Source organism: Ranitomeya variabilis, chromosome 2 (genome assembly GCF_051348905.1).
Source record: "Ranitomeya variabilis isolate aRanVar5 chromosome 2, aRanVar5.hap1, whole genome shotgun sequence".
Classification (NCBI taxonomy): domain Eukaryota; kingdom Metazoa; phylum Chordata; class Amphibia; order Anura; family Dendrobatidae; genus Ranitomeya; species Ranitomeya variabilis.
In genome coordinates, this window is record NC_135233.1 from 252,611,628 (window position 1) to 252,638,931 (window position 27,304).

The 27,304-nt window shown below is 44.0% G+C and overlaps 1 protein-coding gene across 1 annotated transcript in view; it reads left to right on the top strand.

Annotated features, from left to right (window-relative positions):
• Positions 1 to 27,304, top strand: part of NPDC1 (neural proliferation, differentiation and control 1) — a 122,866-nt gene that overhangs the window by 82,902 nt on the left and 12,660 nt on the right. The window contains exons 3-8 of the mRNA XM_077284620.1: positions 8,711 to 8,800; positions 9,716 to 9,847; positions 19,477 to 19,543; positions 19,890 to 19,974; positions 25,614 to 25,693; positions 25,796 to 25,895. Of these exons, the coding sequence (XP_077140735.1) occupies positions 8,711 to 8,800; positions 9,716 to 9,847; positions 19,477 to 19,543; positions 19,890 to 19,974; positions 25,614 to 25,693; positions 25,796 to 25,895 (554 nt within the window). The remainder of the gene's footprint in view (positions 1 to 8,710; positions 8,801 to 9,715; positions 9,848 to 19,476; positions 19,544 to 19,889; positions 19,975 to 25,613; positions 25,694 to 25,795; positions 25,896 to 27,304) is intronic.

The following is a 27,304-nucleotide window of genomic DNA, read 5'->3' on the forward strand; positions in this document are numbered from 1 at the left end:
GTGTTATGAGCATGCTCGTGTGCTAAGTGTCTTCGTCGTGCTCGAATATTATGTTTGAGTCCCCGTGGCTGCATGTACGCGGATTGTAGTCCCTGCATGTGTCATGGCTGTCGAACAGCCTTGAGACATGCAGCCGCAGTGACTCAAACATTTCGAGCATGCCGAAGTCACTTGGTTAGCTCGCAAAGCGTGATCCGATGGCTCCTTATCCGAGCACTTTCGCTCATCACTATTGACAAGCTCACTGACTGTCCTGTATGGTAGCCATGTATTCCATAGCTGCCTTCTACCTGAGATGTTTGGCCAGCCTGTCTCTGTTTGGCCAGCAAATACTGATTGTCTTCTAATATGTCTGCAGAGAGGTGAGAACTGCTTATTCTGTGATCACAAGTTAATGAGAAGACAAACAACTCACCTGAGGCCATGTCCATTGTGTCATCTGATAGAAATCTTATCTGAACCAAACCTTTAAAGACTCCATCCTTATCCAAATGTCCTGCTTGTGAGGGGCCAGATCACCATGGCAGCTTTACTAAGGCCATGTTCACATGTCCAGTAATCATCCAGGATCCAGCACCAATCTGTTAGTCACTTTTTAAATAACTGATCACTGTTGGATCCAGATAGCAAAAATCAGATTCTTTAGAAATGAAAGGTTAACGGATGGCTGATTAACTGGTCCGTTTCCCATAGACTTCAATGTTCAAAAAGCAGAGACCAGTTATTTAAAAGTGGACTAAAGTGGTGTCTGCACAACGTTTTTGCTGATGGATTGCTGCTGGAACCATTCTAGCTGATGATTACTGGATATGTGGCCATAGCCTTACATCTGATTCTCGCAAGTGTCAAAGCCCTCTGCGCCCATATGGCCCATTTCACAGTGCCCTCCATACAGTGCATGTGCCAGTTACACCAAATTCTCAGTCCTATCACAGCAGGTCAACCTGTTATGTGCCAGCACCATGAAAATGGGCCAGCGGGTCCCTTCCTACACCCAGTTGTACTTCCCCAATGTGATTGCTTGGTGCCCATGACCTTGTTACGGCAGCCAGGAGCCCAAGAAGGCCCTCGTGTCTATATATAGTTTCATATATAAATATATTTTTATATATAAATATATTTTCATATATAAATATATTTTTATATATAAATATATCTTTATATATAAATATATTTATATTATTATAACAATTCTCATCACCCTTTTCTAGAGCGTAACTATCATCTAAAATAACATTGTTTTTCCCCTCACGTGTACTTATTCAAACTAATAAAACCTCTTCGGTTTGGTGAATGTTGAGACAAAAATAAAAAAAATAAAAAAATCTTAATTGTAAAATTACTGTTTAAGGTCATTCCTGTCTCAAAAAAGGAACATGGTATGTCAGCTAGGCTTGGAGTGTTCCTTTAAATATGGATACAGAAAAATATTTCTTAGAAAAATAAAAGGTAACAGTACTATGTATTGGCTATCGGCCACTGACAACTCCTCAAATTGTAATATTTTGCTTTAAATGCGGTCATTCTTCCACTTGCCACTAGAGGCAGCATTCACTAGGATCTGCAGCCCATTGCTCTATTGCCTTCTTGGCTCTTTCTATTGTGTTTAGGTGAATAGAGCAGTGTCACCTCCCCCGAGTTGCACTCTATTGGTATAACATGTTTGCTAAACACAGCTATGAGCCAGAAATGTTACACCCCCTGTATTCATCCCAGAGGGGGGCACAGGCAGCTCTTTTCTCAAACCATTTGCCTTGTTCTTGAGGGACATTTCCCAAAACTCGTTACCATCTGTACAGGTCTTGTTCACCTATTGAGCTGCAGGAAGGAGGTTTATTTGCTCAGTTTTGTAGAGGCAGGTGTGATGTGTTAATGAAAACGGACCCCCACAGACTGCAGCTCTTCAGCCAGATATCATTATTTTCCCAAATATACAAAACTAATTGGCTCATGGCACCAATATTGTATTCCAGCGTCTTCTGAAATTACATTACCATTTCAGTGCAATCAAGTCTAGGCGATACTGAAACAAGTGATGGGAGCGTGCGCACAAAGCTTTACTTGCCCCAAGGGGTCTTTACTCCATGGAGCCTGGCGAGGCAGGCTTTTCAAGTGGGGAAACCTAGCTATACTTGGAAAGGGGACTTAAAACTAGAGGAGAAAAGCAATTTTTGGGGAAGCAAGTCATTATTTGTGGGTGGCGGAGGCCATAGTATGGTGATACTAGTATTGACGGTATTGAGCAGAGCTGTACTTGGGTCAACAAGTCTTTAAGAGGCAGCGGGATGATATTTGAGGGAGCTGAACTGTTCTCATTGTAGCAAGAATTTTTTGGGGGGAGGGAGTTGGGCTACTTACCTTAGGGTAGTGTATCCCAAACTGGTGTCCTCATGGCCCCCCACAGGTCATGTTTTCAGGATTTCCATAGTATTGCACATGTGGTGACAAGGCATCAGGAATTCTCTCACCTGTGCTATACTATAGAAAACCTGAAAACATGACCTTGGCGGGCCATGATCACTAAAGTTTGGGAAACACTGCCTTAGGAATGGAGTTGTAGATATGAAAGCAGAGCAATTCTTAAGAATGTAGAGCTATATTTCAAGTAGGTGTGTGCTTGGAGTGGCAGGGCAATATTTGTGTTCTTAAAGAAAAACTTGGTAAGCAAGGCCTCTGCCCTTTTTGGCCAGGAGGCCTGGGGCCAGGCTTCTGCCCTTTTTGGCCAGGAGGCCTGGGGCCGGGCTTCTGCCCTTTTTGGCCAGGAGGCCTGGGGCCGGGCTTCTCCCCTTTTTGGCCAGGAGGCCTGGGGCCGGGCTTCTCCCCTTTTTGGCCAGGAGGCCTGGAGCCGGGCTTCTGCCCTTTTTGGCCAGGAGGCCTGGAGCCGGGCTTCTGCCCTTTTTGGCCAGGAGGCCTGGAGCCGGGCTTCTGCCCTTTTTGGCCAGGAGGCCTGGAGCCGGGCTTCTGCCCTTTTTGGCCAGGAGGCCTGGAGCCGGGCTTCTGCCCTTTTTGGCCAGGAGGCCTGGAGCCGGGCTTCTGCCCTTTTTGGCCAGGAGGCCTGGAGCCGGGCTTCTGCCCTTTTTGGCCAGGAGGCCTGGAGCCGGGCTTCTGCCCTTTTTGGCCAGGAGGCCTGGAGCCGGGCTTCTGCCCTTTTTGGCCAGGAGGCCTGGAGCCGGGCTTCTGCCCTTTTTGGCCAGGAGGCCTGGAGCCGGGCTTCTGCCCTTTTTGGCCAGGAGGCCTGGAGCCGGGCTTCTGCCCTTTTTGGCCAGGAGGCCTGGAGCCGGGCTTCTGCCCTTTTTGGCCAGGAGGCCTGGAGCCGGGCTTCTGCCCTTTTTGGCCAGGAGGCCTGGAGCCGGGCTTCTGCCCTTTTTGGCCAGGAGGCCTGGAGCCGGGCTTCTGCCCTTTTTGGCCAGGAGGCCTGGAGCCGGGCTTCTGCCCTTTTTGGCCAGGAGGCCTGGAGCCGGGCTTCTGCCCTTTTTGGCCAGGAGGCCTGGAGCCGGGCTTCTGCCCTTTTTGGCCAGGAGGCCTGGAGCCGGGCTTCTGCCCTTTTTGGCCAGGAGGCCTGGAGCCGGGCTTCTGCCCTTTTTGGCCAGGAGGCCTGGAGCCGGGCTTCTGCCCTTTTTGGCCAGGAGGCCTGGAGCCGGGCTTCTGCCCTTTTTGGCCAGGAGGCCTGGAGCCGGGCCTCTGCCCTTTTTGGCCAGGAGGCCTGGGGTCGGGCCTCTGCCCTTTTTGGCCAGGAGGCCTGGGGTCGGGCTTCTGCCCTTTTTGGCCAGGAGGCCTGGAGCCGGGCTTCTGCCCTTTTTGGCCAGGAGGCCTGGAGCCGGGCTTCTGCCCTTTTTGGCCAGGAGGCCTGGAGCCGGGCTTCTGCCCTTTTTGGCCAGGAGGCCTGGAGCCGGGCTTCTGCCCTTTTTGGCCAGGAGGCCTGGAGCCGGGCTTCTGCCCTTTTTGGCCAGGAGGCCTGGAGCCGGGCTTCTGCCCTTTTTGGCCAGGAGGCCTGGAGCCGGGCCTCTGCCCTTTTTGGCCAGGAGGCCTGGAGCCGGGCCTCTGCCCTTTTTGGCCAGGAGGCCTGGAGCCGGGCCTCTGCCCTTTTTGGCCAGGAGGCCTGGAGCCGGGCCTCTGCCCTTTTTGGCCAGGAGGCCTGGGGTCGGGCCCCTGCCCTTTTTGGCCAGGAGGCCTGGGGTCGGGCCCCTGCCCTTTTTGGCCTGGGGTCGGGCGCCTGCCCTTTTTGGCCGGGAGGTCTGAGGCTGGGCCTCTGCCCTTTTTGGCCAGGCCTCTGCCCTTTTTTGGCCGGGAGGCCTGGGGCCGGCAGGGCTGTGGAGTCGGTAAGCCAAATCACCAACTCTGACTCCACAGCCCTGATTTGCTACTGCGCATGTAAATAAAGTGCAGCACAGACTCATCTAAACTAAAAGCCGAGATCCTTAGATCAGGAACAGGACAGACATTTATATGACATTTCATAACTTTACCAAATTATTATGAAAACCTTTACAGCATAGTCTGCATTGAATTACTGCACCCAATTTATTATGCATTTCAGCAGTCTGTCGGTCCATTTTATACTGACCCCGACTCCACCAAAATGGAAACCAACTCTTCAGCCCTGGGGCCCAGGCCTCTTCTTTCGGCAGCTGGGTTCGTGCCGGGCCTCTGCCTTTGGTGGCAGGTCTTGGCCCGGGCCTCTGCCTGGAAGAGGAGGTTCATATTTGGCGCAGGACTATGATTTGGAGAGCTTGGTTGTACTTGAAAGAGAGGGGACATATTTGAAGGTGCTGATTTGGGGGGAAACAGCGATGTGCTGGGAGGTACAGGGATACATTCGATGGGGGCAGCTGGCGGTTCTTTGATTTTTTTTTTTTTTTTTAATTTTTTTTTTCCAACAATGGTGTCCTCCTTGGTCATCTCCCATGAAGTCCACTTTGGCTCATACAATGACGGATGGTGCTCTCTGACACTGATGTTCCTTGAGCTTGAAGTTCACCATTAATCTGTTTTTCTGGGCTCTTTTGTTACCATTCGTATTATCCGTCTCTTTGATTTGTCATCAATTTTCCTCCTGCGGCCACGTCCAGGGGGATTGGCTACGGTCCCATGGATCTTACATTTCTGAATAATATGTGCAACTGTAGTCACAGGAACATCAAGCTGCGTGGAGATGGTCTTATAACTTTTACCTTTAACATGTTTGTCTATAATTTTCTTTCTAATCTCCTGAGACAACTTTCCTTCACTTCCTCTGGTCCATGTTGAGTGTGATACACACCATGTCACCAAACGGCACAGTGAGTATCTGTAGCCCTATATACAGGCCACTCACTGATTCCAAGATTGTAGACACCTGTGATGCAAGTTTGTGGACACACGGCGATTTAACATGTCACATTATTTTCAGGGGTACCATCATTTCTGTCCAGTCCTATTTCATGAGTTTTATTTATTTTTTTAAATTCTGTGGATGCATGGTTGAAAAGCAATATCTGACTTTCATTTCTTCACTGTCATAGATCTTTTATTTATTATTACTTTTGTAAGATTCAAGTTATTTCTGTGCCCATTGTGGGTTTTTCTGTCATTAAACGAGGGGTACCAACAATTTTGACCACGTGTATATCTGGGGAGGTGAGAGTCTGTACAGAATATCTGGCAGGGCACTGTGCCTGGTCGCCATAGAGGCTGCACCAGTGCACAGAGGTATTTACCAGCAGCACCTTGCGCTGTATAATGTTTTATGGCTGCTTCCTAACCACAGATGCTCCTTTCTCTGCTCCTCTCAGATTTATTACCTTGCACTTCCTCTGCTCTGGTGACAACAGCTTCTCCCATCCACCTGCAGCCTACAGGTGGCTATGATGCTCAGGGAGCATGGAAGTGACAACTATCCTATGTACATATGGCGAATATTGTGGTTGTCATACTCACCCTTTCCCCAGCCTGCTGCAGTTGAGTTACTTGATGGAGCCCCCCATATTAGGCTGGTATTCAGCAACACTATCTTTGTCCAGCTGATTCATAAAATGGAGATCTTGCTCCAGAAGACTAGGGAACATAATAGGAGTAGTAGCTTTGGTACAGGTTCGGGAGCAGTGCTATGCATATGTATATAAAAAAAGAAATAGTTTGACGGCACCGCTACTGGGCGATATTACCACATCCACGGTTGATACCCTCTAAGTTAGACCTCACCTGTGAACTCGGGTGCTCATCCAGAAAAACAGTACATAATATGTGCAGCAAAAAGAAGAAAAAATATGGATAGCACTCACCGGTCCTTAAAACTTCATGCTTTATTCAAAAACCTAAAACATCGTGGCTAGGATAACAGGCTGATAGGATGTGCGAGCCACTGCTAACGACGGCCGTTTCGTGCTACACGGTGCCGTGTAGCGCGAAACGACCGTCGTTGGCACTGGCTCGCACATCCTATCAACCTGTTCTCCTAGCCACGATGTTTTAGGTTTTTGAATAAAGCATGAAGTTTTAAGGACCGGTGAGTGCTATCCATATTTTTTCTTCTTTTTGCTGCACATACTATGCATGTGTATACAGGCCCCTATAGGTCTTATTCAGCATGCACAAAGAACCCCCTTTTCCTTGCTGACTTGTTAGACCGCTTCTGTCTCCTCTACCATCCTTTAATAATTGGGGGTTTGGGGTGGGCTATGGAGGGGTAGGTCTTTTATCCACACATCTTCTGCTTGTGGGACAAGTCGCATGAGAGGTGATCACCTCGAGCCTTTTGATGAGTATTTGAAGGCTTGAGGTGGCCTCTTCATTTACAGCTTTAATCAGAAAATTCACCTTCGACAGGGAGGACACGAGCAGCATACAGACCCCAATGAAGGGGTTAAGTCACTGACTCCTAATCCATAGTAATTGCCTATAAGATCCTGTGGGTCAAGTGTGCGCCTAATGATGTGTGACGGACATTGATGGTATTCATTTCCCTCTACCCTCACAAATCCAGCAAATTCAGCTAAGCCTCCAGTTGTAATAACACCGTAAAGGAAGCCATTAGCCATAGTAGCTGATACCTACCAGGGGGGGACAAGCACTTTACTCCTCACACCTCAGCATACACCAGAGGCCCACTGCTCAGTTGCAGCCAGTATCTCTTCCATCTCCCGCTGCCATCTCTTCCATCTCGCACTGCCGTCCCCTCGCCAATATCTCTTCCATCTGCCGCTGCCGTCCCCTCGCCGATATCTCTTCCCTCTCCCGCTGCCGTCCCCTCGCTGGTATCTCTTCTATCTCCCGCTGCCGTCCCCTCACCGGTATCTCTTCCATCTCCTGCCATCTCCTCCCTGTTATCTCTTGCATCTCCCGCTGCCGTCCCCTTGCCGGTATCTCCATCTCCCGCTGCCGTCCCCTCGCCGGTATCTCTTCCATCTCCCGCTGCCATCCCCTTGCCGGTATCTCTTCCATCTCCCGCTGCCGTCCCCTCGCCGGTATCTCTTCCATCTCCCGCTGCCATCCCCTTGCCGGTATCTCTTCCATCTCCTGCTGCCGTCCCCTCGCCGGTATCTCTTCCATCTCCCGCTGCCATCCCCTTGCCGGTATCTCTTCCATCTCCCGCTGCCGTCCCCTCGCCGGTATCTCTTCCATCTCCCGCTGCCATCCCCTTGCCGGTATCTCTTCCCTCTCCCGCTGCCGTCCCCTCGCCGGTATCTCTTCCATCTCCCGCTGCCATCCCCTCGCCGGAATCTCTTCCATCTCCCGTTGCTTTCCCCTCGCCATTATCTCTTCTCTCTCCCGCTGGGAGAAAGGGGTCAGAGGCGCAACGGGACTCAACTGATTTCCAGCGGCATCTTCTAAGTATACTTTCTCTGAAATGCCAGAGGGTTGCAGTGAAAAAAATGGCAATTGTGCACAAGGCTCTGATTTTTGGCAGTGTGAATCAGATGATCGCTTCTCTTTACATGGTGTGATTGCCTGTGCGTGCAATCCCTGGCTCACCTCGCCCTCACCCTGCAGATGGGCCCCATGATCGCCACCTTAGTCCTCTTGTGACTGGACTGTATAAGAGAACGTTAATTCTTACTGTGGTACTGATATATCTTTATATTTTATAAATATTTACCTTATGTATGTATTTTATTTTTTCTACATGAGAATATTATATAACAATCACCCCCTTTTTTACCAGTTAATAAATAAGCAGATTTGGTATCATTACATCTGTGATAGTGCGCTGTATCACAAATTGTTTAAACTATACAGTAAACCGTATAATGAAGAAGGAAAGGGAAAATGCCAAAGTTGCAATTTTTTGGTTACCTCTTCTTCCTAACAAAAAATTGCAATAGTTATATGTACCCGAAAATATTACCAATAAAACTGTTTTGGGCATGCGAAAAAAAAGGAGCCCAACAATGGCTCCATCAGCTGGGGAAAAAAACTTACTGGTCTCAAACCAGATTTATTTATTTGTGACTACACTTTCGTTAATTGCCAAAATCGTACCCACCTGGAGAAAGATGTGCCCGGGTCATTTCTACCACACAATGGACACCATTAAAACCAAACCAAAATACAATGGCCAAATAGCATCCCCTTTTTTATTTTATTTTTTTCACAGCACTTGGAATTTTTTCTAAGTGCTGTGAAAAAGAAGTAGAGGAAAAAGCAGGAGTACAAAAATTAAAATAGTCCAAGTGGATGTTTCCATCTGCGTTTGTAATAACTTGGCGTTTCTTTTACTGTCTGTGTCTTTCAGTGAAGGTGAGCAGCCCAGAAGACGTCATCGACTACCTGGCGTCCATGCTGGAGAAGCAGAACCCGCGTCTCCCAGAATATGCACAGCAAGGTTAGCGATGCACAGGCCGTTGGATCGCTGTGGTTGCACCAAGTGAAGCATTTTGCTTTTCCATTTTGTCACTTTTGTATGCCACCTCAATTTCTCGTTTGCTGTCTGTGAATTTGAACATGGGAGTTTGCTACAAATGTGTGTGGTCATTCATCTTCATTACTTTGACTTCTGTCCATTACATCAGCCCCTTCTCTTATAACACTGCTGATCTTTAGGGTTAGTGGCTCTTTAAAGTCATCATCCTCTACAGGCCTGTGGGCAATCAACAGAGGGGATGCTGTAAATCTAATATGCAGATTGTTGTCTTATTAATCAGTCACAGAGCCCCTAATTATCCGCTTGTGTGCAACCACTCAGGATAAATGGAGCATGACCGCAGGAACACAGGCAGTGTAAACACTGTCAGCGGCACACACACGGGGTCACTTCCAGCCTGTGGAGGGTACTGTCCTGTAGCCACACGTCCCCATACGGATTTCCATAATAACCACCCAATCACTACTGAGCCTTCTACACAGGAAGATGGAATGTTGTAAAGGATGATCAATTGATTATGTAGGAAGTCAGATCAGTGCTTGTTTTCTTACATGATGCAATAATCATATGGAAACTGTTGTCGGCAGCACACCCCGTTCACAAGAGGTGGATGTGCTGCCATCCAACAAGGATTTTTTTTTTGAGGTTGGCATAAAATGTATGATTAGCAATAATCAAGTGAATTATCACTGTCCTGGTTTACATGGGCCATGATCAGGACCCCTTGATCTCACTAATGATCATTCTGACGATCATCACCCTGTATTTAATTCTGGTACATTGTGAAATTGTCAAGTAAGTAAATCTTAGTTACAGCCTCAGTAAGGTGACGGCTTCGGCGCTTGTCTAATTATTTATTTCTTTTAATCCCGTCAGTAAATGCCACACCTTCCCTGCCGCCATCTACTCAAGTCCCTAATCCTCCAGCGAAAGAACCATCAGGGCGAAGTGACGTACCGGGGGCCCCTAGAACACCTAGACGACCTCCTAATGATGCTGTGCTGCTAGGTACTGCACATGGTTTTGGCTAAATGTCATTGTTTATTATGCGACCACTAATATTGCTTGTACAGGGGCTATCATCCAGCTGGTCCAAACTCCTGAGTGGCAAATGCATTTATATCAATAGGTTGATTTTGCCCTTCAGGACTGTGGTGAAACCTGAGGATTGCATCTGAGTTCTTAGGAGGCTGCCAGTAAATCGTTAGTTTCAAGACCCTCATTCCCCTCCTCTTCCTTCTAACAAGTGTTCAACTTGCTGGATGAAGAGCCTGGGGAAGTGCTTAGGTGTAAAGATACCCTTTATGCTCTTTTCATGAGACATTATAAAGGGCTTGTTAATCAGTCTTCAAAAGGCCATTGTGTCCCTTATACATACCCTTGCCTGTTTTGTACAACATTCCAGTCAAAGGTGCAGACCCCAGGAAGGGATGAGAGGATGCTGCGTGACACAATAGAGTAATTTTTAACTCTGAGGAGAGCCAGGATGACTGACTGAGCGGAATACAATGGCCCCAGTGGAGAGCCCAGTGCCCAATCACTGCAGGCCTCACAAGACCCTTCTTGTTATCTGATCCTCCCACTCAATGATAAGACACCTGAATTCATTATCTAATGACAGCTCAATTTACATAAAGCATGATTAACGATCTAAAATCTAATATGGCTGTTATTGCATTTTACAACATCAAATCTGCCTAAGTAGATATGAAACCAAAAGCCCAAATAATTATTAATAAAGCTATATCTGAAACAATCTCCTTGGAAAGGGGAACCCGCCAGGGATGCCTTCTTTGCTCTTGCGATAGAAGCACTAGCAATATGGATGAGATCCACTCCAGCTATTAGGGGATTAAAATAGCGGACCGTATGGATATTATTGGTTTATACGCGGATGACATGGTAATATTTATGGATGAAGTTGAGGAGACCTTACCACATGTGATCACCATTGTAGAGGGATTTGGTACACACTCGGGATTATACATTAACTGGGATAAGTCTGCCTTAATGCCTCTTTCCCATGACTCAACAGATCACCTTGAAACGTTATCCCCACTACCGGTCGTGTCAAAATTTAAATACCTAGGAATAATTGTACCAAAATGCAGCAGACTTGATCTACAACTTAATATTCTCCCGTTGCTCGATCTGGTCAAACACAAATTTGCTATATGGAGTAAATTGCCTCTGTCTGTTTCTGGTCGTATAAATCTGATTAAAATGATATTACTTCCGAAGCTTAATTACTCCCTTCAACGTAGTGCAGTACCGGTCCCTAGATCTTTTTTTTTTTCAAGTTTAAACTCACTAGCTTTGTTCTTTATATGGGGGAAGGCTAGACCTAAACTTAAATTGTCTACCTTGCATAGGTCTAAATTAATGGGGGGGAGCGGCGCTACCAGATTTTTTTCTGTAATATTTGGCTGGACAACTTAGAGCTTTGGGACAGTGGATGCCTGGGGGCTGTTTGTCAAACTCAGAGAGTCATCTGGCTCATGCCGCAAAGATTGATTGCCCAATGGGCTTTCTGGAAATAAATAGGCCTAATACCCCTAGACTATTACCATTACTCCGGTTGGCGAGATTGATTTGGAAGCAGGTAAAAAAGGTAATTCACTTGGATGATATTATAGCCGAAATGCCTCTATGGGATAATGAATATTTCCCGGGGCTACTGAATCACCCATCTGCTCAATTCTGGATATCACATGGTGTCTTGTCGGTTAATGATCTTTATGAACAAGGAACCTTAATGTCTTTTGAACAATTGCAACTTAGGTATATCCCAAGGCCTCCATTCTTTCGATATTTGCAGCTCAGATCAGCGATTCAATCACACATGCGTAGTATGAACATGATGCGAGTAATATCATCCTTCCCACTGATAGGGATCCTTAAATCACAGGGACCCCATGGTCTTATCTCTGCACTATACACATATATGCTATCCGTGGGCGCTGATTCTGCTCTATTGCCAGTTAGAGAAAAGTGGAAACTCCTGATACCTGATCTTCAGAATGAGGATTGGGAGATGGCTCTTGAGTCCCCAACTAAGGTATCCCCTTCAACGAACAATAAAATGATACAAATGTATATAATACATCAATCATATTTAACCCCGTTATGATTATTCAAAATTGGGTGGTCTCAATCGTCAGAATGCCTCAGATACCATACAAGGGAAGCAGATTTTATACACATGATATGGGGATGTCCAGTTATTCTCTCTTTTTGGAAAGGGGTAACTTCACTATTGACCTCTCTAGTACATGTTCCTGTCCCTCTAAATCCATTAGTGTGTTTATTTGAGGTACTAGAAGAAGAGCTGTGGGGACACCATATTCAAATCCTGTTGAGAGAGACACTTTTCTTGGCAAGAAAGCTGATAGCCTTACGCTGGATGGGTAATACGCATCCATCTCTCAGGGCCTGGATTGAGCTGGTAAATTCAATCATACCATACGAACGAACTTTATACCAGAATAGGGGCTGCTTAGGAAAATTTAATGACATCTGGGATGTATGGAACTCGTCGTACCTTACTATATCCTTACGTAGCTGATGGCCTAGCTCCAATATGATAGAGCTCAAGTCAAAATATGCATTGTTCACGCTGTACTTCAATATTACTTTATTAATGTGATGGGGATTGTTTTGGCAGTAAAATAGTTTTAGGGTTTTAAGTACGGTACTTTAGACATACTGTAATACTTTGAGTTTATATGAACCAGTCTGTGCTTTGAGATTTGCATATGCGTGTATCCGTGCGGACTTGGATATATGTAAACCATGTATGTCTATTTGTTCTTTCTTTTGTTATTGTTGTTTAATAAACGAATTTTAAAAAAAACAAAAAAAAAAAAACAACCTGCCTAAGTAGGCAGGAATACGGGATAAAGGGGATATACCATTGCGTTACTAAACCGCCAGCCTGTCTGGGGTCTAGGAAAGCTGAAGGTACAGTCACATAACCCCTTCACAACATATGATGTACAGTTACAGCATGTGTAGTGTCCTTGTCTTTGCTTGCAATCCACATCTTTCCTGGCAGATGATTGCTGAATTAATCAGCCATCATCTGCCTCTAACAGCCACGGCTGGAGCAGCTCTCCACCCGTGGCTGTTATTATTTTAAATGCTGCACTTAATTTCTGATAGCTGCATTCAACATGCGCCGGCAAGGGGGTGCATCATTCCATGCACCCATGACGTGATCCCGGAGACGCCAATGGATTTCTATGACAGCAGGGGTCCTGGTGAAGAACCTTTAATGCCTGTCATTACAATACTTCTGTGAAAGCCAGAGTTTAGCTGGGGTTCATATTTCGTGCAACCCTCTCCATATATAATAAAAAAAGTTGCACTCTGTAGTGCTAAAGCATGTAAATATGAAATATGAATAGCAATACTGCTTCTGGATACTAGGAAAAAATAAGATGCTTAGCACATAATTTGGCCAATTCATGCATGCCCAGCAACCAACGACTTGGTGGTCTCAAGTCTGCTGGGTCCTAACGTGTCTAGTGTGAATACCTCCCTAAGATTGAGTCTGAATTCCTGGGTAGATGGGAATATCTCTCTGCAAAGTCTGATTATTTGGGTAGGTAGGACCCTGTTGCAATTAAAATCCACCACATGCTGGAGGCCAGAGAGCACGGTCAGAGAGCTAATATAAAAATGAAAAAAGACTGACTGGCACTTCCAAGCTAATGTGAACAGGTGCATGCTAGGAGCAACCCTCTCCATATATAATAAACAAAAAAAGTTACACTCTGTAGTGCTAGAGCATGTCAATATGAAACATGAATAGCAATACTGTTTCTGGATACTAGGTAAAAAAGGAGACTCTTGGCACATAAGGTGGTTTCAAATCTGCTGGGTGCTAACGTGGTATTCACACTTCAGGTCCCAGCAGCTTGAGACCACATTGTCGTTTGTTGCTGGGCATGCATGAATTGGCCAAATTTAGTGCTAAGCATCTAATTTTTCCCTAGTATCCAGAAGCCGTATTGCTATTTATATTGACATTCTTTAGCACTGCAGAGTACAACTTTTTTTGCTTAATGTTTGTGGACATGGCTGCTCCTAGTATGCACCTATTCACATTTGCTTGGAAGTTCCAGTCAGTCTTCTGTCATTCAGAAATGTTTGATGTATCAAAATATCAAATAATCCAATCACTAAATGGTGTAACAAGAAAATAAATGAAAACAATTCCTTCTTTCATTTTATTGCAATGCAGTGGTCGCCCAAAAGAAAAGAAGAGGCAACTGAAACATTGCATCTACTCCAAAATGCTATCATCCACTCAATGTGCAGAAAATAAGCCCTCATCCAGATCGTGGAAAACTTGAGACTCTACATGTCTCTGGGAAATAAGGAAAAAATAAATAAATTACATGTGTGTGTGTGTGTATGTATGTGTGTATGTATGTGTGTATGTATGTATGTGTGTATGTATGTGTGTATGTATGTATGTGTGTATGTATGTGTGTATGTATGTGTGTATGTATGTGTGTATGTATGTGTGTATGTATGTGTGTGTGTATGTGTATATATATATATATATATATATATATATATATATATATATATATATATATATATATATATATATATATATATATATATATATATATATATATATATTTATATATATATATTTATATATATATATATATATATATATATATATAGTGGCCCGATTCTAACGCATCCGGTATTCTAGCATATGTATGTATGTACGTCGCACTTAGCACAGCCATGTAGTATATAGCACAGCCCACGTAACACAGACAGCCACGTAGTATATAGCACAGCCACGTAGTATAAAACACAGGCCACGCAGTCTATAACACAGCCCACGTAGTATAAAACACAGCCCATGTACTATATAGCAGTGTGGGCACCATATCCCTGTTAAAAAAAATAAAATAAAGTTATATACTCACCGTCCGGCGTCCACCGAAGCTGTTCCGATGTGCACGATGCTGCTGCCAGCTTCCGTTCCCAATGATACATTGCGAAATTACCCAGATGACTTAGCGGTCTCAAGACCGCTAAGTCATCTGGGTAATTTCGCAATGCATCACTGGGAACGGAAGCTGGCGGCAGCATCGCGCGCATCGGTGCACGGCGGAAGGTGAGAATAGCATAATTTTTTATTTTTTTTATTTTTAACGTTATATCTTTTTACTATTGATGCTGCATAGGCAGCATCAATAGTAAAAATTTGGTCCAGGATGGGGCGACACACTGGCACTGACTTGAGAGTAGGGAGGGGCCAATTCGCGGCTGGACTAAGCCTGTCGCTGATTGGTTGCGGCCTGCTGAGAGCCGGGGGCCATCGGAAGGGAAGTATCCATATTTTTTATTTGTATTCTTTTTTTTCTTTTTTTTTTTTTACATTAATATGGATCCCAGGGCCTGAAGGAGAGTCTCCTCTCCTCCAGACCCTGGGAACCATCCAGGACCGCTCCTTGCACATGCCGTACCCGGCTTATAAGACGACCCCCGACTTTTGAGAACATTTTCAGGGGTTAAAAAGTCGTCTTATACGCCGGAAAATACGGTAGTTTATGAAGATTTCAGAATAATGCAATGAATACACAGGATTCGGCCGGCCGGGCGCGACCAATCAGTGAAGCGTGGTTCAAATCCTGCGCCAATTCGCGGCCGGACTGCGTCTGTCGCTGATTTTCGTGGCCGGGCGCGACTAATCAGTGAAGCCAGGGCCAGCTCCAGGTTTTTGAGGGGCCCGGGCGAAAGAGTCACAGCCCACGTAGCATATAACACAACCCACGTAGTATATAGCACAGCCCACGTAGTATATAGCACAGCTTAGGTAGTATATAGCACAGCGATGTAGTATATAACACAGCCCACGCAGTATATTGCACAGCTCACGTAGTATATTGCACAGCCACATAGTATATAGCACAGGCTACGTAGTATATAACACACACCATGTAGGATATAGCACAGCGAAGTAGTATATAACACAGGCCACGCAGTATATAACACAGCCCACGTAGTATATAACACAGCCCACGTAGTATATAGCACAGCGACGTAGTATATAGCACAGCCCACGCAGTATATAACACAGGCCACGTAGTATATAGCAATGTGGGCACCATATCCCTGTTAAAAAAAACAATTAAAATAAAAAATAGTTATATACACACCTTCCGGCGGCCCCCAGATCCAGCCCAGGCGATGCTCCTCGTGACGCTCCAGTCCCAGTAATGCCATAATAACCCATGATTATGTAGCGCTCCAGCGAGACCGCTACGTCATCATCTCGCGAGACCGCTACGTCATCATCTCGCGAGACCGCTACGTCATCATCTCGCGAGACCGCTACGTGATCTCGAGTCATTGCCACAATGCATTCTTGGGTCCAGAGCATCGCGAGGAGCGGAAAAAGCTGCCTCGGACGCCGGAAGGTGGGAATATAATATATATATTTTTTTATTATTATTTTTAACATTATATGTTATTACTATTGATGCTGCATAGGCAGCATCAATAGTAAAAAGTGAAGCGGTGTTTAAATCCCGCCCCAATATCTCTGATTGGTCGCTGCCCGCCAGGCGCGACCTGGGATTTCTGCGACAGACAGACAGACGGAAGTTACAGACAAACAGGCAGATGTACCCCTTAGACAATAATATATATATTCCCCGGCGCCGGCAGCTTCTTCCTGTACTGAGCGGTCACATGGTACCGCTCATTACAGTAATGAATATGCGGCTCCACCTCCAATAGGGGTGGAGCCGCATATTCATTACTGTAATGAGCAGTAATGGTGACCGCTCAGTACAGGAAGAAGCTGCGGCGCCGGGGAAAAGATGTGCAGGGACCGCTCCAGGAGCAGGTGAGTATAATGGGGAGCACTGAGCGATATTCACCTGCTCCTCGTTCTAGGCGCCGCTCCATCTTCAGCGTCTTCTGCAGTGACGCTCAGGTCAGAGGGGCGCGGTGATGTTTTTAGTGCACGCCCTCTGCCTGAAAGTCAGTGCAGAAGACGCTGAAGATGGAGCTGCGCTGGAACGAAGTCAGGTGAATATTGAAAGTGTCGGGGGCCTGAGCGACGGAGAGGTGAGTATGTGATTTATTTTTTTTATCGCAGCAACAGCAAATGGGGTAAGTGTCTGGATGGAGCATCTTATGGGGCCATAACGTTTGTGCAGCATTATATCGGGCAAGTGTCTGTATGGGGCCATAATCAACGTTCGTGCAGCACTATATGGGGCAAATGTCTGTATGGAGCATCTTATGGGGCCATAATTAACGTTTGTGGAGCATTATATGGGGCAAGTGTCTGTATGGAGCATCTTATGGGGCCATAATTAACGTTTGTGCAGCACTATATGGGGCAAGTGTCTGTATGGGGCCATAATCAAGGATTGTGCAGCATTATATGGGGCAGATATCTTTATGGAGCATCTTATGGGGCCATAATCAACATTTGTGCTGCATTATATTGGGCAAATGTGTCTATGGAGCATCTTATGGGGCCCATCGTAAACTGTATGGAGCATTATATGGGGCCCCTGATTCAATATGGATATTCAAAAACACTTAACCTACTGATATCTCAATTAATTTTACTTTTATTGGTATCTGTTTTTACTTTTGACATTTCCCGGTAGCTGCTGCATTTCCCACCCTAGGCCTATACTCGAGTCATTAAGTTTTCCCAGTTTTTTGTGGCAAAATTAGGGGGGGTCGGCTTATCCTCGGGTTGGCTTATACTCGAGTATATACGGTACATATACAGTATATGTGTGTGTGTGTATATATATATATATATATATATATATATATATATATATATATATATATATATATATATATATATATATATATATATATATATATATATATATATATATATATATATACACACACACATACTCTATCTCTACTATATAATTGTCTAAGGGTCACTTCCGTCTGTCTGTAATGGAAATCCCAAGTGGCTGATTGGTCGTGGCTGTTTTGCCGTGACCAATCAGCCTATGCAGCATCAATAGTAAAAAGATTTAATTTTACAAATAATAATAAAAAAAAAAGTTATTCTCACCTTCCGACGTCACGCGCTGTCCTCGGCCGTGCAAGCGGCCGGTTTCGGTGCCAAGGATGCTATGCGAGAAGGACCTGCCATGACGTCACGGTCATGTGACCGCGACGTCATCACAGGTCCTGCGCTCATACCAACCCTGGGACCGGAAGCTGCCGCTTGCACCACACGCAGGCGCCAGGACTTCAAGAGGCCTTCGGAAGGTGAGTATATGTTTATTTTTTATTTGAAGTATTTTTTTAACCACGCATATAGTGCCCACATTGCTATATACTACGTGGGCTGTGTTCAATACTGCTTAAGCTCTATATATAACGTGACTGTCCAATATACTACGTGGCTGTGCAATATACTATGTGCTCTGTTATATACTACGTAGCTGTGCAGTATACTATGTTGCTGTGTCGGTTCTGTTATATACTACGTCGACTGTGCAATATACTACAGGGCTGTGTTATATACTACGTAGCTTTACAATATACTACGTGGCTCTGCTATATACTACGTCGCTGACCAATATACTACATAGCTGTGCAATACACTACGTAGCTGTGCAATACACTACGTGACTGTGTTATATACTACGTGCCTGTGCAATATACTACGTGGCTCTACAATATACTACGTGGCTATGTTATATACTACGTGGCTCTGCTATATACTACGTGGCTCTGCTATATACTACGTGCCTGTGCAATACACTACGTAGCTGTGCAATATATCTATATATCTACAGTGTGTGTGTGTATGTATGTGTGTGTGTGTGTGTATGTATGTATGTATGTATGTATGTATATATATATATATATATATATATATATATATATATATATATATAATTTTTTTTTTTTTTTTTTTTTTTTAATTTGTTTTCAATGTATAAAAAAGAACTAAAGATGTTTTCTGTCTTCGTGATGGAACTAACCAGGGGAATCATACTGCCAGCTCAGTTATAAAGTGAACATGGTAAACAACCAAAGGAAAATGTCTTTATTTTATCAGATGTGATGGGGACATGATTATTGCTCTCCTCCTCACAGACTGCAGAGTTCTCTGGTCCATACAATGGCGGCTGCTGGAGGAGCACGTGACTAGTCCTGTCAATCAGACTGTCCAATAGAAAACCTCACATAAGAAAAGTGCTTTTCTATTGGAGCAGACTGATAGACAGGTCTGGTCACGTGCTCCTCCAGCAGCCGCCATTGTATGGACCAGAGAACTCTGCAGTCTGTGAGGAGGAGAACAATAGTAAGTGCCACAAAATCATGTCCCCTACACGTCTGCTAAAATAAAGACAATGTGGCCGCCCCGTTACCTGATTCTGCAGCCGGTGATGGTGTAATACAGCAGCTATAGGAGGCAAATAATGCAGAATTATTAATGAGACCACAAAATGATTTTTAGTCCCAAATGCATGCGTTTAAGTAAGAAAAAAATGTCTCCAAAGGTGGACAACCCCTGTAAGAAGTGTTGCGTTTGCGCTATGGCACCCTGCAATGATCACTTTTGCTGAATAGTTTACCCTCTACGTTCTGTGTCCTTGCAGGTGTGGTTGTGGCCTGTGCAATCGCTGGACTCCTGGCTTTGATTGTCGCTGGCGCATGTTGGTGCAGGTAATGTATACTGTGCTGGTGTAGGCAATGTGCTGAACATTGCAATAAGGGAATATTACTGTATCAAATCTTTCTGCAATTCTCCTATGAAGCAATTGTTTGTCTAGTAATTCCCTAGTTTACTCCCAATCTAGGTAATGCAGAAATTTTAGGGAATTGCTGTACATGCATTACCCTAATAACTGTGTATGTTCATCTGACCATCAGTTTTATCACTCTGGTCTGTCAGATTGTCAAGAGTCTTTCTGTAGTTGAACGTCTTGAGGTGAGATCTGATGTTGCCCTTGTCTAGACTGGAACCCGTAGCTCCAGCATTCATGTGTGTTCCTGTTCTGTCACTTCATAGGATGCGCAAGGAGATGAAGCTGGCAGAACGGACAGATTACCCCGCATACAAACAGTCGCCGCCGCCGCCATATGAAAAGACATCGGTATGTGGCAGATCAACCTTTTTTTTTTTTTTTTTTTCTTACGTTTTATTGAAAACCATTACACAACATTAAATGTATTCTTAAAGACTTATTTATAAGTAGGAAACTGTGGTCCAGCAATATGCATTGTTCTTTAAAAGGTATATATGAAGGAGTTGCTCAGGTACACGTATAATTGCACATAGACTGTGTTGAAGCATAGAAACGATATACACGGTTGTATCCACTGTGACCAGAATCGCACCTACCATGTTTTTATGGACGTTAATTATTTCTTCATTAAAATTGGACATTTTATTTACCTGCTTCTATGCTGGATTTTTCTTCTTCGTACTTTCGGAATGTGACCTAACAGGGAGCAATTTCAAACTTAGATACAGAATCAATCAAGGGAAAAAAAGCGATATTCATTCCTAACATCATGCATTTACATTTCAAATGTAGAACCAAAGGATAGTTTTGGAAACTAATAAAACGTAACTATAATCGGGACCGTTTGGTGTCAGTTAAGGTGTCCAGCATTTGGCAAATACCCTAATGGAAAATAAACAGATCCCCATTATAAATAAAGGGAAACATCTGATGTTTTTTGCATCCATCATGCAACAAATGCGGCTTACACAAAACTGATGGTGGTTCTGGTGATGCATTCCTGTACTGGTGGCATATTCATGTAGTGATGGTTGTTCTGGTGCTGTGTTTATGTAGTGATGACTATTCTGGTGATGTATTCATCATCAGAACCATAATCTGTACATGAATACAAAGCCAAAACTCCCAGTATGTCCTTAACAGTGGTGAGGAGATCTGGGAAAATTTATTAGCAGCCATCATCAGACTGGGGACCATACAGGAACCACAGTACTGATGATAATTAGTATCACAAATGAAAATGTACATCTTAGGCCTCTTTCACATATCAGTTTTTTGCCGTCAGTCGCAATCCGTTGGCTCAACGGATCCATCGCAGATTGTGAAAAACTGATGCAACGGATCCATTTCTTGGATGGATCTGACTAGCGGATCTGGCTAATTGGATCAGAGCATGCTCAGTTAAAAAAAAAAAAAAAAAAAAGCGAAATCCGTCGCCAGATTCCGTCATTTGACGGATCCAGCACCATAGGCTTCCATTCTAGAAAATGAGAGACCGCGACGGATCCGCTGTCTGTTTTTTCGACGTACACAAAAAACGTTACTTTGTCCATTGTCTCTGACACGGTGCCCTTTAAAAATTAAGTATTATTTTTATGCAGAGGGCATTTTAAGATCTGTCCATATTATGACCTAAATAAGCCTCTACCATTATCAGCAATAACTGCCACACCATCCTCCCTTATGAATCACGGCCTATACCATGGCTGTCCCTTCTCTAATTTTCCTTTTCACTTTCTATATCTCCACTGTCCCCCACCACCACCATGCTAACCTCTCTTCAAATTCTGCCTCCATTTCACTCTGTCCCCTCACCATATCCATTTTGTGCCCCTTTTCACACTAAGCTCTCCTACTGCCCACCAAGCTGCCCTCTTCAAACTGTAAGCACTCCTCACACTGTCTTCCTACAATGTATAATGGTCACCACAGGCGCCCATATGGTATTAAATCCACAACAACCTCACATTATATAGTATGGTTACCACCACAGCCCCCCATATATAGTTTGATGTCCACAACCACCACAGACCTCCAAAAATAGTATGATGTCCAAAACAGCCCCCTTGTATGCTATGATGATCTCCACAACACCCCATACAGTATTATGATCCACAAACAGCAATCCAAACAGTATGATATTCATCACAGGCTCCATTATGACTTCCACAGCCCTATATACATTTATGGACACCACAGCGCCTCATATACTGTGCTGTCCCCTCTTCATGGACCCTCATTTCATGCCCCCCCTGCACAGACCCTCATTTTATTCCCCCCATATGCACAGTGTTTATTGCTTTATCTGCACAGCCTTTCATTTTATCCCCCCCCCCCCCATTAGCACAGCCCCTCGCCTAATTTTTTTCCCCTCCTTCATCTGCGCAGCTCCTTATTTTACGCCCCCTTGCACAGTAGTATAAGAATTAAAAAAAAAAAAAAACAACTCATACTCACTCCCGTTTCAGTGTCTCCTCTTCTGTGAAGTGCAGCAGTGTACGCTGGACGGCACGATGACTTCACTGCACCTCGCCATCTAACGTCACTTGCATGTGCCTTCTCCAACAAGACGCAGGCCGGATGTGGCCTGCATCCTGCTGGAAATCCCGGCAGAGCAGGGGAGTTACGGCTCCTTTGCACCTGCCCTGGGTGGCACAATTGCATTCTTGTCTGATAAACACAAATGCACTGGAGAGCAGGGAGTGCGCGACAGCAGGGTTGCAGGACAGAGAGGGGTGAGCAGTGTCAGTGACCGACATCGCTCACCTCTGTGCCCGACATCGCTCACCTCTGTGCCCCAGCTATCACTGTGCTGAATGTCTGTGGCTGCAGGACGATTCTGGGCGGCTGCAGACATCCAGCATTTTTTTTCCCCAAAGTGCTTCCCCCTCCAGTAGGCAGGAAGTAGCCCCCTAGGCAGGGGCCTACCCGTCGCCCAGACCCTGACTTATAATATAAATAATACCTCAGTTGTGAAAAACTGTATGCTCTCCTGAGTTCTATATGTCCCATACAGTGGCTTGCTAAAGTACTCAACCCCATTGGCTTTTTACCTATTTTGTTACATTACAATCTGTGTTTAAATATTGTTGTAATCTGGTTTGTGTGTGATGCATCAGTACTAAGTAGACTAAGCTGGTGAAGTGAAAAAAAAAATATAGGCATAAATTAAATTGGCATATGTATTCACCCCTTTTGCTGTGAAGCCTCTAGAAATTTCTGGTGCAAGCAGTTCCCTTCATAAGTCATATGCTTAGTGACAGGATGTCCCCATGTGCAATCTGTGTCACATGCATTTCACTATATACACTTTACCTTTTTCTGAAAGGCCACAGAGGCTGCAACACTATTAACAAAAGATGCACCACTAACCAAGCAACACCATGACGACCAAGGAGATCTCCAAATAAGTCCGGGACAAAGTGGTTGAGAAATACAAGTCAGGGTTGGGTTCTGAAAAGATATCCCAATCTCTGATGATCCCCAGAGCACAATCAAATCCATTATCGTCAAATGGAAAGAACATGGTACCACAGCAAACTTTCCAAGAGAGGACCACCCACCAAAACTCTCAGCCAGGGTAAAGAGGTCATTAATCAGAGAGGCAGCAAAGAGACCAAAGGTAACCCTGAAGCAGCTGTAGGGTTCCCAAGCATAAATTGGAATATCTGTCTGTACGACCTCAATAAGCCATACACTCCATAGAGGTGGCCTCTAGGGATGAGTGAGTATAAAATTCCTTTACTTACACACACACATTTTAAAATTCGTTTTGAGTTTGCCAAAAGATATATGGGAGACTCCCCAAATGTATGGAGGAAGGTCTTGTGGTCAGTTAAGACCAACACAGCTCATCATCCCAAGAACACCATCCCCACAGTGAAACATGGTGGTGGTGGCAGCATCATGCTCTGGGGATGTTTTTCGGCAGCAGGGAAAATGGTCCGAGTCAAGGGGAAAATGGGTGGGGTGAATACTTTCGCAAACCACTGTACCTTATCAAACTTGTGAGGGCATCCTCTATTATGATACACTGTTTTCTCATATTTGTTTTTTGTGGTTACGGAATCAACCCAAGCCCTTAACGTTGGGGGACAATTACCCATTCATCGTGAAGCTATCAATTTCTTGGCAAAAATAGTTTCTCGAAGAAAGATTTTGGTATGATGACTTCATGTCTCCTCCTAAAGTAGCCCAAATATAATTTTAGGATCTAGTAGCCCAGGAATGCATATCAAGGAAAATAGGAATGTGACTATACTTTGCCAGAAGAAGAGAACAATTGGACCATTCGGTACAACCTTGATGGGGTTAGGTAGGCCTGGTGAATAATGTATAATTTTAGTCATTTTATTGTTCACTGAAGCAGAGACATAAAGAGGGGATTCCAAGATGTCCTCCCAGTCCTCCTCATCAATAGAGGGAATAAGCAGCTCCCACTTTCCTTTCACCTTCAGTACAGTAGAACCAATACCTATTGATCGCATGTATGTACAGCGTTGATACGAGACCTTGCGGTTTAAGAATACCAGTCAAAGGGAAGGTAGACAAGATTACCAGTGCATTTTGTGAATGCAATTGTGATTGGAGAGTGGACCTTAATTGAAGATGTCTAAAAAATTGGAATCTCTGCACAATATACTTTTTTTCTCAACTGATCTAAAGGTAATTGTATCTTCTGGTCATAAAGGTCGACAAGTAAAAGGACATTTTAAGTGCTCCAAAATTGAGGTGATGGGTGAGATTCCAAGGATGGAAAGTAAGGGTTGTGCCACAAATATCAGTAAAATTTAACACTTGTCAAGCCTGTCTCCAGACTAACCGCGCCATCTTGAGCACTGGCAACATTTTTGGATTGTCAGGTTTATCAAGCATCAAAAATCCTAGTAGACAGCTAGTGCCTGTCGCTTCTGCCAAGTGACTCTCCAAATTTGGGAATTGAGAATCTAGCATCCAACTACTTAGTGCCTTTAGCTGGCGTGCTATGCAATACAGAAAAAAATCTGGCCAAGCTGTACCCCCAAGTTTTTTTGGGTCTTTGAAGGGTAGATAAATTGAAATTTGGCCTGATAACTACCCCACATAAACGAAGACATTAATGAGTTAAATGTTGTGAAGAAGGACTTTGGGATGGGGATCACACTGTGTTGCAAAGTATAACTGAATTTTGGAAGTCCTGACACTAATGAAGGTAGTATCCCCCAGAGATTACGGTATCTTCTAATAGGGGCAGAATGTTAGAAGAGAGATCCTTTTAATGTCTTGATCAATGTTGTTCGCTAGATATTTAAATTGTGACCACTGGTAAAAGTGACAGATTCTAAATGGGTAGAGGGCCCGCATGAGAGGCATTAACACTGATTTATTCCAGTTTATAGAAAGGCTCGAAAATCTACCAAATGTATCAAAAGTTGAGATAACCAGAGGTAAAGTGTCCCTGACCTGGTCCATAAAAATGATCATGTCCTCAGCATATGACCCAATGGTATCCATCCCATCAGCTATAGATATGTCTTTAATTAGTGGCGTGGAGCGTATTCTAATAGGTAATGCATCACCGTGAAGAGCAGACAACCCTGACCAGCTCCTCTTCGAGATGGATGCAGATGGCAGGCCATTCACTACTACCTTACCTTTAGGAGCCACATATAGTATACGTATCCATGTACAGAATTGTGGGTCAAACTCAAATTTTTGTAGATGTGCCGCCATAAATGGCCATTCTACAGAATTGCATGCCTTCATCATATCGGGTCAGCCATTTTTATAGTTATATCTGTACCTGAGAAAGCTCGGTGACCATTGCAGCTTACAAGTAGGTTGTCACTCCTCTTTTTGAGATCTGCCCAGTCCCGTGTCTGTGGCCGAATCACCATTTACCTAGACAGATCTGCATTCAGGGGAGTTATGTATAGGACTGGTATTGGCAGATGAGCACAGATTGTTGGGGATTTTATTTCCTAATTCCGCCTTGTTTTTGCTTTCAGCCCGGTGATAAGAAATTGGCCCAAAATGCCCAAATGTATCATTACCAGCACCAGAAGCAGCAGATGATCTCAATGGAGAAGTGAGTGCTGTTCTGGCCTCAGTGTTCATGGCTTGGCTCCCGTTCAGGATGTGAAGAGATTAATGTCTTGTCTTGTTTATTTTTTGCTAATTATTTTTAAAGAAATAAAGATGAATTGAAACACCCAGATTCTGCCGTCACGTCGGACGAGGAGAACGAGGATGGAGACTTCACAGTGTACGAGTGTCCAGGGTTAGCCCCAGTAAGTGTGATTACTGGTCATTAAAGGGATGTATTATAAAATATTTGCAGTGGTTGTAATGTCCTTGCTGCAGGACCCCCACCCAATGCGACACATAAGACATCAACTTATAAGTAGCCGATAAACACTTAAGCCCTTCCTGACATATGACGTACTGATACTTAATATGTCGGGTCCCTGATTTTGATGCGGGCTCACAAGCCGAGCCCACATCTTTCCCGGTGGATGATGGCTAATTTAATCAGCCATCATCTGCCTCTAATATCTGTTAACCTGTTAAATGCTGCCGTCAATCTCATCGGCGTCTATTGTTCACCAGGGGGTTGCCGTGATTGTGGGGCACCGATGGGTTGCCTTGACAGCCGGGTCAGCTGAACACCCTGTCATTACAATTCTCCTGATTTGCTGATGCTCTGCTATGTATAGCACAAGAGATCAGATGACTAACAAATGCAGTAAAAAGAAAAAGTTTTTAACAGTATCAAAACAAGTAAAGTTCAAATCGCCCCCACTTTTTGTCCCATTAAAAAATAAAAAAAAAAGTATTCCTGCGTTCGTAAAAATCCGATCTAATAAAATAAATTAAATCTGTAAACATCGTAACGAGAAAAAAAATCAAAATGCCAGAATTACGTCATTTTATCCACCGCAGCATTGCAATAAAATCTAATAAGAGACGATTGTAACAGGGGTCTTGAAAAATAGAAGCTCAAGAAAACAAGAAATTTTTTTTTTAGAAAGCTAAACGTTTATTTTTTGTTTTCGACCAAGAAAAAAGTTTATTATCTGCATAATCATATTGACCTGGAGAATCCTATTTCCAGGTTGATTTTTACCACTTAGTGAACATAGTAAATAAAATGCCCTAAAAACAATTGTCAAATTGCACTTGTTTTTGCAATTTCAACGCACTTGGAATTTGTTTCCCCCTTTCCAGTGTATCACATGATAATATGATTGGGGGCATTCAAAAGTACAACTAGTCCCACAACAACAAGCTTTTGTACGGTTATACAAAATAAAAAAAGTTACATCTCTTGAAAGAACGGGAAAAAAAAATGGAAATTGCTCGTGGAATAAAGGGTTTAAATACTTAAAGTAAAGAAACCAAGAAAAAGCCATAGAAGTGCTCAAAGGGAAGAAAGCGTGCAGGGAATTTTAACTTTTTGTGTGTATGTGTGTATATATATATATATATATATATATATATATATATATATATATATATATATATATATATATATATATATATATATATATACATACATACATACATACATACATACATACATACATACATACATACATACATACATACATACATACATACATACATACATACATACATACATACATACATACATACATACATACACACACATACACACACATACACACACATACACACA